The following is a 20,933-nucleotide window of genomic DNA, read 5'->3' as shown; positions in this document are numbered from 1 at the left end:
TTCACTTTTCTATGGAAAGGTAACGTGACAGTTTTCGTATTTGTTTGGCCTTCCAGAGGGGAATGGTCGTATTATTTCATTTATAATCCGTAAGATCGGAAAGCCTGGCAACAATTTGGATTGATGTTTTGGTTGCAAGTTTCTGCTTCGATAATGACGTAAAATGCTTTTGGTATTATAATAACAATGTTTTCAGCGATATAATAATATCAAATCAAGCTTACATTTGGCTGGGTTGTACTATCTTACTTTGACTGTAAGAAACGTCAAAAATCTGTCTGTCAAACTCCATACAAAAATCACGGGTTCGTTATAGTTACGGTCAAAGTTTGGTGGTGCAACTCAGGCTTAGCCTCCATGGCACCTTAACTTTAACCGTAACTATAAGTGTAACTGATGTTTTTGTATTGAGTTTTTTGACAGACTTTTGACGTTTATTATAGTTTAAGTAAGATGATGCAACTTAGCATTAATTATGTTTCCAATACCAATAACATGGCCTAATTACTATGTATTGAAAAATAACCGAGAAGTCGCGTGGTAGTACAGAACGACTTTCTCTTAAAAAGGTGGGTAGATGAACAACAGTAGGTATTTCTTTTAAACCTTTGACACGCACGTGACGTATTGGGGGCACAATATTTCATGAAAACAAAATAAGAAGATCGCTACCAATTCATTAGACATGCTTGTAACTCACTTAGGCATAGACAAAAACATTCCATAGACAAAAATAAAGGCTCTACTCTCGTCATAGACAAAGCTCGACGAGACACGCAGTCTGTTCTGACCATTCATAGACATGGTTTAATAGAAAAAGTTTTCATGTACATTTGTCATAGAGTTTTGTCTACGATTCGTGTTATGTGCTCTATGGAACTGCCACAAAGATGCAACAAGCGACAGAACTATATGAACTTTTGGAACGTTATATTCAGAACTAACTACTAGTTAACAAACATTGAAATTCAACTAATCTTGAAGCCTATTAATTATTGTAAGCCTATCTTTTACGGTATATTTATTAGACTGTAGTGAATTATATTTACGTTTATCATAAAACCTGATTTTGTTATAATATTTGGACAATAATTATGTTGTTTCCTCATCCGCCAGAGTTTTGACCGTTCCAACCCCTTGCCAGTCAATCATTTTGACATAGCTGCCAAAGTCACGATGACCCAAACTTCATGATGCACCAATGTCCTTACCTATGTTGAGAGCATGCGCTGACAAACTTTTAGCTTTTGTAAAGTTACGTATTTCTGGCGTCCAGTAGCTCTTACACCCGTATTCACAAACATTACTATGAGGTCTCACAGTGCGCGTAGACCCACAGGGTGTTACACGAACCAAGAAAAGAGTTCTATTCAACGCTGTGCGTTCGATTTGCTGCTTTTCTTAAGCAAGCATCGTTTGTGAATACGGGCGTTAGTCTATAAGTTTGAACCAAGTTGTTATATTTCCCGTTTCAAGCCTACAACTACACTCATCATAAATTTAACCAATGTATACTTATGTTATACGCAATACTGTTTACTAAATAAACTAAAGTTTACGATACATCGCGCTAAAGCCAGTTTATGTTGTCCATTACATAAACAGTTAAAACAACAAAGTTGTAAATTGAACTCGCGGTAAACTCAGGAATAACCGCTAGTTTATTGTTAGCGTAATATAAATAGTACTTAAATATAAATAATACGGTATCATTAACTGTAGTAAAGGTAAGAAGCTTAGTATGTAACTTGCGGGCTAAATATAGTTGTTGTTGTTGTTTCAGCCAAATGACGTCCACTGCTGGACAAATATATGTACTCGTAAATAAATGGTAAACGATTCTTGTTTTCTATGCTGTCTATCTTTAAGGCCAATTTTCTATCAAATCAAATAAATCCATTTTCTGTTCTTATAACCAGTTTATAAATCCTACGTTATTTAGCTTTTAATTGCTTCTTTCAGCAATAAATAAGTATGACGTATTGAACAAAAATTTTAAAGACACTTTTAGTAGAGGTACTGGTAAATTGGTAACCTGAATGTAAGGATGTCGATAGAAAAACTATAGTTTCGGCAAAATAAATATTATGCAAAATATAAAATGAAATATTTATTTATAAGTATTTTGTATGTTTGTAACGAATAAAGCTCAAAAACCAGTCATTTTGACCAATATGTCAATATTCTTAAAATATTTTATCAATATGCCTAGTCACGACTTTGAGTAACATAGGCAGACTGAAATTCACTCGGGCAAAACTGCGGAGAAAAGCTAGTACGATAGATAAAAGTAAACTTATTCAAGTATCAATTTTAATTCATCATTCTGCTTGAAGATATCGTCTGTCGCAAGCCTGTGGCGTTAAATAGAGATGTCACGTATGAATACAGTGAAGTCTCTACTAATGATTTTATATTCTAAACCAGGATTACATGTTTGACACGAGGTCTGTCTGTTTGTTTAACGAATTAAGAAATGAGTAATGGCCCCAAATTCTTCTAGAGAAAGAAGTTTTTGTTCAAAGAAACTTTCAAGCTTGTTAGTTGTGTTAACATGAGCTTAAGTTTCAATATAGAGCAAGGCAAGTGAGCAGTCTATTTTTAAACGTTATAGAAATAATTTTAAATATATTACATGTATTTTTTATAAGACACTTTTGAGAAAGAAAAACATGAGGATGACCCCAAAATGGTGGCTTTGGCTTGCATTCATATTGAAAAAGAAGTCGTATCAATCCTAAAAACGAATCAATATAATTTTCTTCGTCTTTAAAAGCTCTACATATTTAGTACCTATTAGCCTTAGTTACCATTATTCGTCCTGTTTTTTTATACTTTCATTATCACAGATGGTAAAATCTATATTATCATATTATTATTAATAAAACCCTAATCTACAATGATGACTAAGTTTTTTTTAGAGCTTAAAGCACAGAATACCCCTTTCAGACCCACGACGAAACTAAACAAGGTAGTAATAAAAAAACTCGATATTTNAAGTTAATGTTTATATTAGCTAAAATATTTTTTTTGCTAGATTTTTGTCATAAGTATTTCAAAATTATTTAAAAAGTGTAGTATTTTTTAATTATTCAAATTAGTACAGTTAATTATTATTCCTAAATACTACGATTTTACATTAAAGAAGGATAACAGTGCTGTTGGAACAATAAACCTTGATTGTGACGATGATCGACCGAGCGTGTATAGAAATACGCGTGTGCTCACAGGCGCGTGGCGGTCCTGACTGATTTGCAACTTGAAGTTGTCGCGCGCTGTAGGTAATTATCTCGGCCGGCATAGGCGAGTGACGGAGGCCTGCTTAAAGTCTATGTTTATTCCTAAGGTTTATTCTGGCTAGAATTTAGAGCCTCTAGAGACATAAACTTATCAGTTAGCATGTCAAAAACATGCTAAATAATAAGTTTATAGATAAAACACACTTCTGCTGAACATAGGCCTCCCCCAATGATTTCCACATCGCCCGGTTGGTAGCCACCTGCATCCAGCGCCTTCCTGCTACCTTTTTGAGGTCGTCGGTCCACTTTGTGGGTGAACATTTTATGCTGCGCTTTCATTTAATTTTTTAGTGACTGCCAATTCAAGTCTTTCTATAGCTAATTACAGTCCAAAAATAAGACCGAAACGACGAAACATTATTATTTAACTAAGAACTATAAATGAGTTAAATCAATAACTCGTTTTATTTACTACCGTCCATTCATACGTCAACGTATTAAATGCAAAATACCGATATTAATATTATCAGAGCTATCCATAAATTAATTATAATTTGTAACAGTTCGTTTAACATAAAATTAGGATTAATTTATTGGTGAACATTAAAATTTCTCACAGCGCCAGTTTATCGAGAGACGACTTTTGCATACCTACAATAGTTATAGTTAATAGAATGTTTAATTTGATAGTGATAAAGTTACTAGACTACATTTTGTCAAAAGCTTGTTACCGTCTTAAATAAAATATGAAGTAACGTAACTTATACAAATTATAATTGCAATGATCATCATTTCAGCCACAGGACGTCCACTGCTGAACATAGGCCTACATCCAGCAACGCAATGATCGACTCTACTAAATAAAATTAAGGCGATCTGATTTTGCTAAATCTCCTTGATTCTAATATTAAAGCTCTACAATAGCTCTTGGTATTACATACGAGTACCTGTACCTATGCTATATGTATTGTGAAAGTATTTATTCCTATTATACTTTAGCAAACACGACATCCAGTCCAAAAACAAAAAATGGTGCAAAATTTTGATCAATTTATTAATGATAGCCATTCATTACCATCATATTATTATAAAACCAAATTTTGTATTCCTTCCTTTCCAATGTCACAAATTGGTATTTAATTTTAAAAATCAAACTTCAGGTTCTTTTCCGCGACCTTCACCAGATCGTCGGTCCACCTAGTGGGAGGCCTGCCCACGCTACGGCCTCCTACGGGCCTAAAAAACTTTTCCAAAACTCAATTCGAAACAAGTCTCTAGTATTTGAGTGCCCAAATCAGGTTTTGGTATCTATTTGATTTGATTTGCATTTTTATGATTATATTCGCACGTTCGGCTTAGCTAGTTATAATGGACGCTTAAACAGTAGGGTAGGCTAATTTTATTAGTTCCTATTTAAAGTCATTTATCAATTCGTTGGTGGCAGGGCTTGTTCTAAATCCGCCTGTCTAGCTACCACCATCTTACCTAAGTCTGTCGCCATAACGACAATGTTAACAGCATTGTTGTGTTCCGGCAGTTAGAGGTAAAATAGCCAGTTCCTCCGTGGTTGAGGATTCCGGATGAAGCTTGCTTCCACCTTCCGTCTGATCATCACTTACCAACAGGTTGCAGGCCAAGACCTTCCTAGTTGTGCATTAAAAAAATCAAGCTTTTAAAAAGCGCTTTTATACTTCCCATTTAACTCTACCACTTTTCAGGATAATAATGTGGGCAGTGCTGAGAAAAAGCAGTGCAAGAAACACTGAGTTTCTTAAGTTTCTACTCATAATAATCCCAACTATAATAATATTATAAATGCGAAAGTAACTCTGTCTGTCTGTCTGTCTGTCTGTCTGTTACGCTTTCCCGCTTAAACCTCGCAACCGATTTTGATGAAATTTGGCATAGAGATAGTTTGAGTCCCGGGAAAGAACATAGGATAGTTTTTATCCCGGTTTTTGAAACAGGGACGCGCGCGATAAAGTTTTTCTGTGACAGACAAAATTCCACTGTACATATGTACACACTTAATGCACTAATGAAGTTACACATTTCTAGTGCAATAAATTATTTGAACTTTGAAACTATAATTTGCATGTAATAGGGTTTCTTACGTCGATTTTTCAGAAGTTGATTTTAAGCAACAATTATTCTTTAAATTTTAATACAACTCTAGATTGAGTCCTAATTCTAAATAGCTGAGAAAGAACTTCTGTACCTACTTCTACTATGTGATTATTATTAATATTTATCTTTTAATCCGTTTGTAAACCGTTCCTAATCATATCCAGTCGAGTCATAACAAGCTTGACGACATGACAATCAATGTCGCTTAAAATTTCATTAATTTTTTACACAATTTATTGGGAATTATTGATTCAATTGACAGGCATAATTAAAACCATGGGAAGCAAAATTTTCAGTGATGTGAATAGACAACTATAGTCGAAAATGTTTGTGGGACTATATCCCTCTGCCTATGTCATCGTACAATGATTCGGTTTCTTGTGATGGTGCGCCGTCTTAGTAACAAAGTAGACGTTTGCGCAGTCCCTTACATAAGAAAATGTTATTACTACAATCTATCAATTAAAACAGGATGTTTCCAACATTTTATTTTTATAATACCACTGTGGTGTCTCCGCCTTGGAGACGTAAATAAAAGTTGTTTCTATGTGAAGATACTGTCTTTTATTTTCGATTAAACACAGAACTTACAAGATTGCCTATCGCCATTTTGCCTTGCGAATCAAGAAGAAGGAATCTCGGATACACATCCTGAATCATGCTTAGAAACTAACTACGTTTGGATACGTGCTTATAATAACTAATTAAATACTGATATAAAATAACGATAAATAACAACCACAATTTCGATATCTTTTTTCTTACACGTGTGAGATCGACTTTAGTGAGGACTTGAGTCTCTGATTTTCTTGCGGGATTGTATTTCCAAGTACAGGTCCAGAAAATCCGCCGGTCGGACAATAGGTGCGTTTGTGTTAATTTATATTTATTTTAATATCCTTTATTTCCTTGTCCACAGGCGTGAACCCGCGTAAGCAGCGACGCGAGCGTACGACGTTCACTCGCGCGCAGCTCGATGTGCTAGAAGCTTTATTCGGGAAGACGCGGTACCCCGACATCTTTATGCGGGAGGAGGTCGCGCTGAAGATCAACCTCCCTGAATCCAGGGTACAGGTAAGATACATTCAAAAATAAAAAGTAAAAAAACTAAAACCCAACTACGACAAAAAACGACGCTGAAAAAGTATAAAACAAGATTTTCAGAATATTGAACTGAACAAAGTTGCTAATATAGTTGCATAGTCATTTTCATGTTTGGAAAACCGCAGTCACACGTTGTCAAAGTGCTACGGTAGGTAGGTATATGTAACGTGTGACTACGACTGTTGGTTAAATATTACCAGTGGACAATTAAGACGCTTCTAATGATATATCATTTGTCGAATTCTGATAAGTAGTTTAGAAGTTACGAGGGAACCGATGAACATACATACATACATACATAGCCTGTCAAAATCATAACCCTCCTTTTGCTTTGCCGTAGTCAGGTAAAAATACCATCATTTTTACTGTCCTAAGGATTTATTTTTGTATCAATGTCCTCCCCAATTCGTCTGGCCAGCGTAAGGGGTGTGGGTAGGCCAAATGCTCCATTTGCCTAGACAAAATTAGAGAGCTCCGTGCTCCTGCATTAGAGACTTGATGATTATTATGATTTTTTGACGTTCAATGCCAAATCCTGTCAAATTGACATACCATTTTATTTTCATGAAGGAGACCAGAAGGGTTTCTATTATGGTCCACCCACAAAGTGGACAAATGACCTTAAAAAAGTTTCAGGAGGGCGCTCAATGCGAACTACCTACTTCTAAGTTCTAACCGCCTCTGTGGTCTAGTGGCTAGACCACCTGCTTCAGACGCAGAGGTCCCGGGTTCGATTCCCAGTGGGGGCAGAATTTTCTGTTCGGTTTGGTTGGTGGTAGGGCTTGTTCCAAGTCCGCCTGGCTAGCTACCACCATCTTACCTAAGTCTGTCGTCATAATAACAATGTTAACAGCATTGTTGATTCCGGGTGAAGCTCGCTTCCACCTTCGGCCTGATCATCACTTACCATCAGGTGAGATACAGGTTAAGAGCTTCCACGTTGTGGATAAAGAAAACTGATTGGAAAACATTGGATTTTTAAGTTGTAAACGCCGCTAGGACCCCCGTCAAATAAAAGAAACCAATACAATCTCACTATTAAGTATCTCTACTACATCATCTTCGATGATGTATGTAGCTACGATCAAACAGACAGATTGTTGAACCATTCTAAGCACCCCATTACCACCCGGAACGTCTTAAGAGCACATTAAAATAATCCACCTCGCCACCCGGGATTAAAAGTTTAAACCTTCGTCTTGGACCCAACGCTTGGATACTCTGTAGGAATGTAGGTACAATACCTACTCTTTAACTAATACGATCTTCTGTGCTTAAAATGTACAAGAATATCACAAAATCTTATTTTGATAACACTCTGAAGAAACACACGAGTAGGTAAGGTAGGTAGAAGAAATGTTGATGCAAAGTCTACTTTTACTTGCAGTGCCATCACATTAGAATAATCATTTCATTTAAGATGCTAATGCTTCCACCTTCGGCCTGATCATCACTTACCATCAGGTTAGATACAGGCCAAGAGCTTCTTCGTTGTGGATAAAAAAAAATGCCGCCATATGTGTCGTTTCCTGTGCTTATTTCTCTCAGAGTTGTCCGATATAAAGTTTAAGATAAGACAAAACAAATAAACTTGATATTAGTTTATTTATAGTAGAATGTGGCTCCTGGTTTATGACCAGTTTAGATCAAAAGGTTTAACGTGTACGTAAATTATTATCCTAAATATTTAAAGTTTTTGACTATGAAATGTTAAGGCTACGGTCTCTTACGCCCGTATTCATAAACGATGTTTGCTTAAACGAATCAGCAAATTAAATAGAGCTCTGTGATTGGTTCGTGTGTCACCCTGTGCGTCCACGCGCACTATGAGGCCTCATAGTAATGATTGATAGTGAATACACGCGTAAGACAATTTGAGTATCATACCAGATCACCCAGAAATGATTGATCGAAGATTACAAAGCGAGCACTTAAAGTAATCCACGCCATTAAGACGCATGCACCCCGTCCGAAGTCCGCCGCTCGACTGGGTCCAGTGTTGCCAGCGATTTTATATAAGTAGCCGTGTTTAGTACAAAAATGCTGTCTTTATAAGGAAAAGCAAATTTTTATTGCCGTGTTTGGTGGGAAAAATGCCGTGTTTATAAGGAAAAGCTATCTCCGGCTGCCGTAGCATTAAAATCAGTAACATTGCATGCCTTAGACAACCACGCATCAAAATTGTGAGGGGGCATTTTGAATTGAAAGAAAGTCAATGAATAAAGGGTTTCTAAAAATGATCATTGCAAATATGATATTTAAAAAAATGTTAGTCATAAAACTACAAATGAGGTTTCTTTTGTCAGAGATTGGTACGCTATTTTTCCGTAACTCTTTCCAAAATACGACCTGACAAAATTGGCGCAAAACTTGCTGCCATAGTCCGTAGATTTCCTTATATCCCCTAAAACACGGCAATTGCTATAGCAATGGCAACACTGCCCGCTCGACTGGGTCCTAATTCGTTCAGCCTCCTATTTATACCGACCTCAGAATACGGAACAAACCAGAAACCGTCAACGGGCGTAAATGTGTATTCATATAAAGTACTCCAGATCGCACTAGTTTGACTTTAGAGCAATCAGTCAATGGCCGGCGCGCGCATTGTTTACATATCCGTCAGNATTCTGAGATACCGACACGACTCCCGCATTAGTGCGCCAATCGAATTAGCGTTCCAAATTCGAATTTGAAAATCGAATCTCCTTTGTTGGGCCGTTAACGTAACGAGATTGTGACGGCTGGGTGGCGATGAGGATGCCCTTGATTTTAAGATTCCAAGTTCTGGGGACAGGGCAGGGTTATTTTTTAGTATAAAATCAATACTTTAAGCACATTTTAGATCTTTTAGGTAGGTCTACCTAGATAGAAGATCTAAAATTACAACAAGGATAGCTCTATAATTTTGACGTCATCGGATGCACCGGTCTTACTGCACTTGCCGTATTTCCTTTGCTCAAATCTTGATTCCTTGTTCACTTATTTTTGCGAAAGAAAGTAGAATATGTTCATCTTCCTGATTATCTTGCAAATGATCAGCATCAAGTACTTAAAATCCGTCTAGGCCTGAAAACGTAACAGACATACAGGGTTACTTTCGCATTGAAAATAGTAGCTTACGTGTAGATTATTCCATAGTGTGAAACATAATAACTTAAATGTTATAGTTTTTGCAACATTAACGACAAAACTGTCAAAAAATTCCCTTTGTAAATCATCTGCCTGCTGAGCAAAAAAGTATTTAGGTTTTTTTTTTATTATGTAACGTTTTAGTATCATCAAGATGTCTGTGCCCTAAAAACCGACAACATCGAAATTTCTTCAATATTTTTAGACTATAAAAACATGTAGAGTCACCAACACCTCAAAAACATCTTTATTCGTAAAGTCGCACTTATCACAACAATACGCTCGTATTCACAAACATCACTATGAGGTCTCACAGTGCGTGGACGCACTGGGTCACACACGAACCACAGAGCTCTATTCAACGCAGTGCGTTCGATTTGCTGCTTCACTTAAGCAAGCATCGTTTGTGAATACGGGCGCCAGTGTAAATTAAGCACTGTCCATAACGTATGCACATTTTCGCCCAACCACTTAGCACTGCTTTCTAATACCTACTTCCAAAGCTCGCACAATAACAAACAACAATGAAAAACAACAGTCATCACTCGACACATGCAAATTTGATTCTCGACCCTATTTCTATGACCTTAGGGATGATATACAGGGTGTTTTGACGAGACTTCGTGCCGGGACACGCTGTAGGCGGATTAGCAATTGGCAGAATGGTCCATTGTGGGGACGAATAATGAGTTAATACGGTATGGAAAAAGTTGGGCAAGCGTGAGTCGGCAGGGGGTCATGAATTTAAAACTATAACCGTTATGTTTGGTTTTAGTAGTTTTATGGTTATTATTAGGACTTCAATCAAAAACATCAGAAACTGAGTATTTTTGCCGGGAATATCCTTACCATAGTGTTAATGTGAAAAATCTAAAACGTTAAATTATCGGTATCGTTATAGCCAATGAGCTGCTGTCATAGTGACAATGACATTACGTTACAATTAACAATAATTATTGTTGTGTTTCATTTATTTCTAAAGCCAAAGGCGTAATAAGTATTATAAAGTCAAGCCCACAAAATAACAGACATTATAAATTTCCTTTCCTGCAAAAACAAAAATAAAGGTAGAAGCTTTATTACCAATTCTATCTGTTAGTTTTATTTAATTTTTGTCCAAAATTCAAGTTGAATAACTAAAAAATGCTTGTAATAGTCCAAAATGTAGACGAAAATGGGAAAGAACTTCTATTACTTAGTGGTCTTACAAGGTAGTTGAGAACTTCTAAAACCCATTCTATTAATTAACTAAAAAGAAATCAAGTCATGTTACACGTTTTCGCAAAAAGAAAGAAAAAATCATGCTTGCCCCATTGTATCTTAAACTATGAGCATAATGTCTTAATTCGCAAACTTTTTTAATTTCCAATTACTGCCAACAAACAAACAAACTCTATCTTTGATCCTCTGTTAGTTTTAACCGCCTGGTCAGTACCCTAATTGACGTTATCTGTGCATTCTGCTATCTCCCTGACGGGGTGAATTTACCCCTAAGTAGGTGCTATACAGGGTGAAATTTAAATCGTTGGAATCCTTTTCAAATAAGACTCTACTCATGATACAGTATATTCCTGAGAGAGAAATCCAAAAAAAATTTTAACCTAAAAAATGAACTTTCTGGGATAAGTATAACGAAATTCACGCCGGCGAAACCGCGGGCAAAAGCTAAATTATAAACTAGCGGCCCGCCCGGCTTCGCCCGTGGTACATAGCCCATAGCACTCAGAAATCACACATATCCAACGGTGAAAGAATTTTTGAAATCCGTCCAGCAGTTCTTGAGATTAGAGCGTTCAAACAAACAAACTAATATGTATTAGTATCTATAGATTTTATGTAACGAACTTGCAACCAAAAAATATTAATTCATTACACCCAGTTGCTTGTACGGAACCCCAAAAAGAGCAATAAATGGCCCCTATTTGCAACAGATGCGTTATTTGAAAGAGGTTACTAATATGAATGAGGGCCAGGAAAATAATTTGTCGGACGAATGGATAAATGCAGTAGCTCTTGTTAAACGAAACAACTAATTATGCACAAATGGTGGAAAAACTAGCAATTCTATTTAATCAATCAGAGAGATAATTAAAAAAAATAATGGACAGCTATTTTTTTTTTTCATAATCAAATAATTACAGTGAATCATTGACTTGAAATGTCGCGTGACGTCACGCAACATTTTCAACTTCTTGTAATTTTCAGATTACTAAATTGTTATCAATATTTAATATTTTTCCAAACCTGTTCCAATTTTCATGATTTTTGGATAGAGATAGGTAAGTAGATCCAAAATCATCAAGGGATTCTGACTTCTGACATAACATTTTATTTAATAAACAACAGTATTAGTTACGTAAATAGCATTTTATAAATACATACACTCGAAAAACCTAACCCTCCTTCAGGCACAGTCGGGTAGCTAATAAACTTAGCTCACACACACACTAAAGTACTGACAAGATTGCAGTTATTACTGTAATTACTTTCAGAAACAAAATTAGTGCTTATAGAACCTATTATAGGGTCAAAATTATGGTCATTTCAATCATAATTACTATTGTATAATGTACATCCTTAATGGAAGGAGATACTTATTCTAAACGATAGGAAGTTGAAATTGCATCTGTCATACTAAATTCTGCCGAGTTCATATTGTTAACCATTATTTTCACTTCATGACTAAATGGTCAGAGTTCATTTCCTTCTTAGATCCAAACGGGAATTGAAGCTGCTACATTTACTGCATAAATCAAATGCATACGTAAACCACCTAGGCGACTGTTACTTCATTTCGTCCTACCTAGTTATTTTTTAAATAATGTAACTATAATATCCTTGGACGTTTTTATAGCGCACTGTCTAGTCCTGCGAAAGGCGATACGGTATTGATCCCTTTCCAGGTTGATAAGTGTGCTTTAACCTTATAACTTTACATTGATTTTGATACTTTTATAACATAGACATAGAAAGTAAATAACCATATCCTTTCTTCAACAGGTCTGGTTCAAGAACCGAAGGGCGAAATGCAGGCAGCAGCTGCAGCAGCAAACCAACACCCAGATATCCAGCAAGTCTACCTCCAGCTCGAAAACCGGGTCGTCCATCACCTCCAGCTCCAGCCTGAAAGGCTCCACATCTTCTACCTCGAAAATAACCACTTCGAAAACCTTAACGAGTTCCGCAAACAGTCTAACAACGACGAACTCTAGCATCACGACTTCGTCTCCAAATCTTCCAATAACACCAACAACTTCGGTCAGTCCCCCAATCAATGTCATTTGCAAGAAAGAATCAGCGCCTTCCAACTACGATTCCTCCCCTTTAAACAAAAACAACAGCCTAACCTCACTGTCACACTACAACTCCGAAGCTCTAAGATTGAGTGGAAAGGAGTCTTCGCCTTCAGAGGCGCTTTCCAACGTCCACGGGTACGGTGTGACCCCAAAACAAGAGCTTTATAGCAGTCCTAAAAGAATAGACTATGCGAGTAAACTGGATTACTCAGAGAAGTCCTTCGGGAGTAGTCTGGTGAAGGATCAGTACAGTTCTCGGCTCACGGGGAATCTGACTCCTCTGGGGTCGAATTCTTCGATAATGACGACGCCGTCTCCCCCTATAACGCCTCAGAGCCTGAACGGGCCAGGGAACGTGTACCACCCTGATAGCTACAACAGCTTCCACTGGCCTGGTAGCTCGGACTACATCAGGAGCTACTCCTCGTCGCACCATCACCAGGGCTACGGGCAGAGCGCGTATAATTCGCCATATTATCCCAGTCAGGTAAGAAAGTATGATTAAATACAAATTCAAATTCTTTATTGCTTTTGTATAATGTTATAATAGGATCTTTATAATTTTGGACAGTATCTAGATACTGTATCGTATCTCCTTTGTTATTTTACTAGTTTAACAGTTCACATCCTTCATGATTATTTCGCTGTAATGGTTTTCAGACCTTTAAGCAATATCCGGATTATTAATACCGGGATTACCTTGTTAATTTCCGTAATAGGTAACTATTATCAAATTCTGAAGCGGCGTTCATACGTTATACTCGCGTTTTGTCCGCGTTTTCACAATAAACAAGGCACTGGCTGGACTAAATCAGCCACCACAAACATCACAAAATTAGAGACACCACTGTTCTCCTCATTCTCTTAAAGCTCTAGAAATTAAAACATGACACTAACCATCAGTTTCTCCCGCAGATGGAATACTTCAACGGTTCAGCGGTGAACCAAGCGCACGGCAGCCATCACGGCCACAACTTAACTGCCAACGGGAACCAGCTCTACAACCAGGTGTCCTTCGGGAACCCCTCGCCACCAGCCGCCTGGCCCTCCCACCATAACATCCTATCATCAGGCCCGGAGTCGCCAGAGAATCAGTCTCAGAACTCCCCCCATCTAAGCATGCTCCAAGCATCGCAAATCACGAACTTTTCGAACTCCGGCAACAGTTACTTTGCACCAGAAAAATACGGCATAAACATGGTGTAGTGTTCTAGTCTTTTAATTTAGGTTGTAAATAGAGTGTAAATTTTGGCCGTGTAACGATCCTTGGTCGGTTTACAAAGAGTTTGCTTGTTTTAGAGCTTCCAATTGACGATTCGCAGTCTGATCTACTCTCCGGATGGTAGCTGAATATTTTTGTACTTTTTAAACGCCATGCTTTCACAAAATATACGGGATTAGACGGAGAGTCGGTAACACTGCGATCTAAGTACATATCATGAATTTTTTTGCTTTAATTTCGACGTCTTTTTCACACAAACAACCAAATTCAGTGTAAACCGATCATACGCACGACGAAGGGATTGTACTAAAAGTAAATTAATCTTTTGAGCAAGACTTAAGGTCATACTGTGATTCTTCGTAGACAATACTTTTTTTTGTTAACAGCTTCACCTAATGTAAACTAGATGTAAACATTTGGTTTTTTCGCCTTACGGTTTTACCCTTGTATGAAATTAAACCTTGCTAGATTTGTTAATTTACTAAGTACTGATAAAATACAAAACAAAGTGCTGCATTTATTAACAAGGGACATTGTTTTAACTTCAAGAATCAACGAACATTAATTTATTAATATTTTCATAGGGCCTAAATCAGAATCGAATGGCGAAACCTATTTGCCAAAAAAAACTGTAAACCCGCAATGTTAAGTTGGTGTAATATAGAAAATTACTTTCATATTTGCTTTATAACTCCTGTGTATAAATACCTACCTGAGTCATATCACTTATATTTAAATGAAATAATTAGACTATGTTTAGTGACAAAATTCGCTAAAATAAAGCGTAAAATATACCATAGTTTTATTATTGTAAATAGTTGTGTTTAAGAGTTTTTATTTTTAAAGACAATTTGTAAATGTGTGTGCTCCGATGTATATGTGATTATATCGTACGAGTAATTTTAAGGTTTCGTATACCTCCCCCGTTTTAGACCAGTGACTTTGCGATGTAAACATTCAATTATAAAGTTAACTTTGTGTTTACAAATTTTAAATTAGAGTATATTTTGAATTAAATTATAATTCGAAACAAAAGGGGGTGTAATTATTTTTACCAATTGATGGCACAGAAGCGCAAGCAATACATTCTTGTAGCTAAATAAACCTCATGCTTACAACGTTTTTTATCTTGTTTACATTGTATTTACATTGAAAACAGAATGTAAACTCGCCAAAAAACTTTTCCCTGATTTCTTAAAGGGGACGTAAGTGTAATAAAGTTTGAAGATTTAAAGAGATTATTAGTTAATTTATATTTTTATTTTTCAAATCGTAGTATTTAAATGTAATGAAATTTGTAATTTATAGTACATTTTAAGCTTGGACATAGCTAAGTTAGTTTTAAGTAAGTACTTACTGTACCTATGCGTTGGATGAAGAGTCAGTGTATTTTTTTTAAGTTAAGTTCTATTAATTATTAATTGATAGCTATTGAAATATTGAATCCGAATATATACATATAAAATACATTTTTGCTGTGTTTTATTTTAAATACTTAATTCCTTCGAAAGATAAGGTATCAAAACTTTGGATGACATTAGATACAATCAAAAGCTTCAGTGAGGATTTTAGAGTTTGAGAACTTGAGGGCAGCCATAAAAAAAAATCAACCTAATTTACATGTAAAAGAAGATACATTAATATTAGTTGGGTAATAATAGTGAATGTTGTGTGGTGCTTCTTCTCACTAACACCAAAATAAACAAAGTAGCAGTGAAAATACATATAAGCTTTTCTAAAGCCCAATAGCAAAAAATTTGAAGCATTATGGCAATGACAGAAGCAGAATATTTTGAATTGAAATATAAGGAAAAGCTTCAAAAGCTTAGAATTTGATTATTTACAATTTTACTAGACTTATTTACCGACTTCAATTGGTACTTGTATGCGTCAGATTTGTAGAAATACCTACCGTGAAAAAAGCAAACAGTTCTGTAATGTATACAGGGTGTTAGGTAAATAGGTATATGAGCCGACACTAGTCCTTGTTAACATGGGCATATAAATGGTATGGTGAAGAAGTCAGAGATATCATCATTTTATTTTTTTTAATTTCATACAAAATAAATTTTATAAAATCCGATTAGTATGAAAATTAAAATAATTAAAATGAAGATATCAATTTTCTGATCTGTGTCGGCTCATATACCCTTTTACCTAACACCCTGTATAAAACGACTGGATTTTCTTCCAGATTTGAAGCTTAAAGAACATTTTTCCAATCAATGAACTTTTTAGCCATCATCGTCTACAAGTCCAGTACTCGTAGCTTCATCATTAAAATATAATTTATATAATCACACTCACGTTACAAATCAATATTTTTGTCCTTAGTGCTGCTGGTACAGTTGACAGCAGAAAATTGTGTCTCAAATTTTTCTACGCTTCACACAGGATCGAGCACAAACAAAGCGTTGGTCATCGCTTCCTTTCTCAAGTATTTTTAAAATAAAATGAGATTGCGTCACGCGCTTTAACAAACAAAAGTTGTAAAACAAACAACTCTAAAAATCCTATAGGCGCTGAAAGTTATCCAACCAAGGGTCACGCCAGCACGTAAGTCCTGGGTTCGATTCCTAGGTAGCGCAAGTTCAAACTTAACAGGACACAAACCAATAAAAAGTAAAAGAACACTAAACAATAATTGAGTTAATGATCGCGGGATGCACTTGGATGCCTGTAGCACCTGTATTCTGCAGCGGTCATAATCGAAATCTTTGAGGGAGGCCTTTGTCCAGCAGTGTACGTCATTTGGCTGAAACGAATGAACAGTAAGTAACCGCAAGTTATTCACATAAATTCTATGAATTCTTAAGCCATGTATTCATTAGGCAACATTTGTTGACAAACACTGTTTATAAACTGTTCATAAACAAGCTGCAGCTGTTTAGAGCAAGTGTGGACGGCCAAGTTTCAGAAACCTGTGTTTATGTTTAACTTGTTTCACATTAGTCATAAACAGTTAATCAACAAATGTTGCCTAATGAATACATGGCTTCAGTATTGAGAGAGCAGTGTAATAAAATATTATTAAAGCTTTTTAAAGAAAGAAAGTTGCAAAAAATGTTTCAGTGAAAAAATTGGGGTACATATTCGTCAAAACTATTGCTAGAAGTTTGTGTACTAAGATGAATAAAAAGTACTAGGGAAACAATAACAAAGGTGCGCGAGGCATCGAAGAATAGTTTAGGTGCGCTTCATTAGGTGCGCCACAAAACGGGTGCGCTTCGAGGAATGCCTTAAAAAAATTTGAACGTAAGATTTTAATTAGAAAGTAATTTATTCAACTGACTGTACCACAGAACGTCTGGCTCAGTGGCGGTAACCCGATAGTGCGGGTTCGACGACTGAAGCCCCGCGGGACATCGATACACTTGATACTAGCTCACTCGGGTTGTCTAGTGGTAGCAGGTTTGAACCCTGTGAGGGACGTTCTACATCTAGAACAACGGGCTATACTTACCTACTGGTAATTGCGGAATATGGGAGTTTAAAGGAAAGAAGTACTTTAGCACAAATAAACTGTATTTTACGTCTTCTACAACAATAGACCACAACACCGGCCGGCCTCCATGACAGTGGAGGAAAAAAACAATCAATTCCGTATCCTTAGAGTAGCATATCGTTGATTTTTAGTTGGCCGATAGTTGTGCCCGATTTTAAATTGTATGAAGAATCGGCCAAATTGAATCGGCGTAGTGTGCGCACTCCCATACATGCCCATACTGATCAACTGCCCGACTAAATTATAGGCCGACGAAAAATCAACGGTGTGCGCCTACTCTTAGTGAGGTGTCATTAGTGATGTGGCGTTGTACTCACATCATAAGTATGGCTCGGTTTCCACCAACAAGGTGGCGTGGAGTGGAGTTGTGCGAAACGGAGATGAGATATGGAAATAATGAACCCTAGGCGCAGACCACCGACTTTTAGTTGGCCGATAGTTGGGCCCGATTTTAATTTGTATGAAGAATCGGCCGATACCAAATCGGTGTAATGTGCGCACTTTCATACATCTCCACACTGAATTATCAGCCCGACCAAACATTCGGCCAACTAAAAATCGGTGGTCTGCGCCTAGGCTAAATCTAATTATATTATTCGAGACACTTCTCCACTCCTTGATGGAAACCTGACCTAAAGTTGTGGTAGATGTGGTAGAAAATTTTCCCTCACTGGAAAATTTCCAGTGGAAATTGAACCCGATACCTCTGGGTCTGAGGGTGGTCTTTTATCACTAGACCATAGAGGCGGTTAAAATTAACACGAATGACTGATAATATTAATAAAGCTGACATTGATAAGAGGAGCCGGGTTTGATTCTCGGTGTGATCGATTTATAAAATGATGCGTGAAAGTGCGGGATGTAAAGTGATGGTTATTTATTGACATTTCAGATATCAAATTATTCTGGGACTTAACTTGTAGACTTTACGTTCGTTAATCGATTTGATCAAACCAATACTTATTATAGCTTAATGACATAGCATAGATGATATCTAGCGTTTTCTACGTACCTACTTGACTGAAGTAACATGTAGGTAACAAAGCAATCGCAAAATTAAATCTGTGCTAAGTACACGTAAGTATTTTTAAAATATCAAAGTTTTTGAGATGCATAAATTAGGTGGATTAATGTTTGTTAAGACTACTTTTATTGAATTTATTTGGATGAGACATTAAATCTTAATCATAAACTTCAGAATTTTATCAGAATAACACGTGGGCTACACGATTTTTGTGTTTTTGGTGTAGAAGCCATGTCAACTATTAGATTTTGCTTTCGTGATCGTTTTTTTGCCTATGTCCTTTTGCAAATCAGTAATTTTAGGGATATACATAATTATTAATTTGTCAACAATTTTCGAGGACTCCCAAATGATACTAGACAGAGCGTAACATGGGCATTAAACCTTCATTTTGTCCATGTTCATCCAAAAAGGCCCTTGGCTTAATCTAAGAAATGAAAACTAGAGAAACAGATCCTTTTGATTGATTAATTCTCAAGAACTGTCCGCCATCTTGAACGAATGAGAGCAAAAGAGAAAATCTTCCAAACAATTTAATTATCAATGAATAAAACAACCGCAAAACCTCTCCATTATTGAGACAGAACGAAATAAAAAACTCAAATTTGTCTCCGACAAACTCTGTTAGAGTTCTTTTAAAATTAGCTGTTTAGACGACGCTAAATTGTGCCGTGTGCCGCCATAACTATACGCTCAACGCAAACTTTACTTGTACCATCGTAGATATTCGCTGGAAAATGTATTTTTATTTTACCCCGGTTACTTTTCGAGAATAACCACATATCCCCAGCAATCAAATCCCAACCTTAACACACTTAAAGATAAAGCACAAATTCGAGCGCGCTCATCTGGATCATAGAACATTTAAACGCAGAACGCTCACTCAGATCGTACGCAGTAATGTTCGCAGCTGTATATAGGGATGTGTTGCCGTCTCGCTCTATCCCAGGCAGGCGCTGCGTGCATCCGTCCCGCTCTAAGCCGCTTATCTCGCGCCCGCACGCCCCTCCCGGCTGCTGCGTAACAGCGCGATTCTGCAAAAGTTTCGTTATTTTTGTTTTAACAATTTAAAACGACGGTTTGCATTTTGTCCGGTACAAACGAATAAAAATGGTAGATTTGTTATAGTTTACATTTTGATCGGTATCGGAAAAATGCGGGATATGGATTCGTTATGGATTTTGCGTTGTCAAGTGTCGGATAAAGATTTTAGACGGTAACAGAAGCGATTTTCTAGTCGCTATTATTTGGTTGTATTGGATATTCGTATCATATTCCATTCGATTAGTTTCAATCTACCCAAATTGTTTATAAATGTAGCTATTTTAAGAATATTTTACCAACTTTTCAACATTGTTGCTCAATTAAAGTTTAATTTCGTCCTTCATTATTTTCAGTTTCAGCCTTTCGAATAACATCCGTAATTAGACATAATTATTCTAGGACGAAATAGATACATCCGTTTATAACTCTAGCTAATGCACTAATGATCAATCATTCATTCATCATTAGTTCAAGATTGGTAATCAATCATCAATGTTAATATTTAGCACAAAAAGACTTTTTCAAATCGGTCCAGTGTTTCGAAGCCTATTCAATACACAAATCTTTGCTCTATAATATGCAAGCAATCAGAAATAAAACTTAGTTGACTCCAAAATAAAACAGTGTTTTACCACTTTCTTATACTACTATAACTGCCCAGAAAATTCTAAATTAGCAATTTAAAAACACCTCAAAAAAGTGACAAATATTCCAGAAATCGCATAGCTATTTGGAATTTTTTGAAAGCATCTAATTGCGTTAAAAATTCTAGAATACGCAGATTTGTAATTTTTTGAAAGCATCAAAAAGCGCCAGAAAATTCCAGAATTCGCAAATTGGAATTTTTTTTTTGCATCAAAATTTGCCAAAAATTCCAGAATTCGCATATTTCGAAATTTTTGAAAGCATCAATAATCGTCAAAAATTCCAGAATGCCTAGATTTGGATTTTTTTGAAAGCATCAAAAAGCGTCAAAAATTCCAGAATCGACGTCGTACGAGAATGTCTCAAGCCGTCGTACGCCGTATACGTATATCTGCGCACTCCCGTAGCTACAATATTATAGCCTACTGGTTTCAAAGGCCTACCCTGTGACAGGAAAATATTACTACCTTTTCTACGAATACTACAATGCTTAGAATGTGATATTAAGATTTTTGACTTGGAAAGTGAATTTTTGTGTTTGGAATCCTTTGGTACACGATTCTACTACTGAAATATATGAATTTAAACGTTAATATTT

The 20,933-nt window shown here is 36.4% G+C and overlaps 1 protein-coding gene across 1 annotated transcript in view; it reads left to right on the top strand.

The window, feature by feature from the left end:
• Positions 1-15,575, top strand: part of oc (homeobox protein OTX2) — a 60,433-nt gene extending 44,858 nt beyond the window's left edge. The window contains exons 3-5 of the mRNA XM_028322480.1: positions 6,286-6,440; positions 12,600-13,382; positions 13,811-15,575. Coding sequence (XP_028178281.1) covers positions 6,286-6,440; positions 12,600-13,382; positions 13,811-14,101 — 1,229 coding nt within the window. The 3' untranslated portion in view covers positions 14,102-15,575. The remainder of the gene's footprint in view (positions 1-6,285; positions 6,441-12,599; positions 13,383-13,810) is intronic.
• The last annotated feature ends 5,358 nt before the right edge of the window (positions 15,576-20,933 follow it).

Source organism: Ostrinia furnacalis, unplaced genomic scaffold (assembly GCF_004193835.3).
Source record: "Ostrinia furnacalis isolate ACB-3 unplaced genomic scaffold, ASM419383v2 OfSCF7650, whole genome shotgun sequence".
Taxonomy (NCBI): Eukaryota; Metazoa; Arthropoda; class Insecta; order Lepidoptera; family Crambidae; genus Ostrinia; species Ostrinia furnacalis.
Note: the sequence above shows the minus strand (reverse complement) of the source record. Positions and strands in the feature narration are given on the sequence as shown.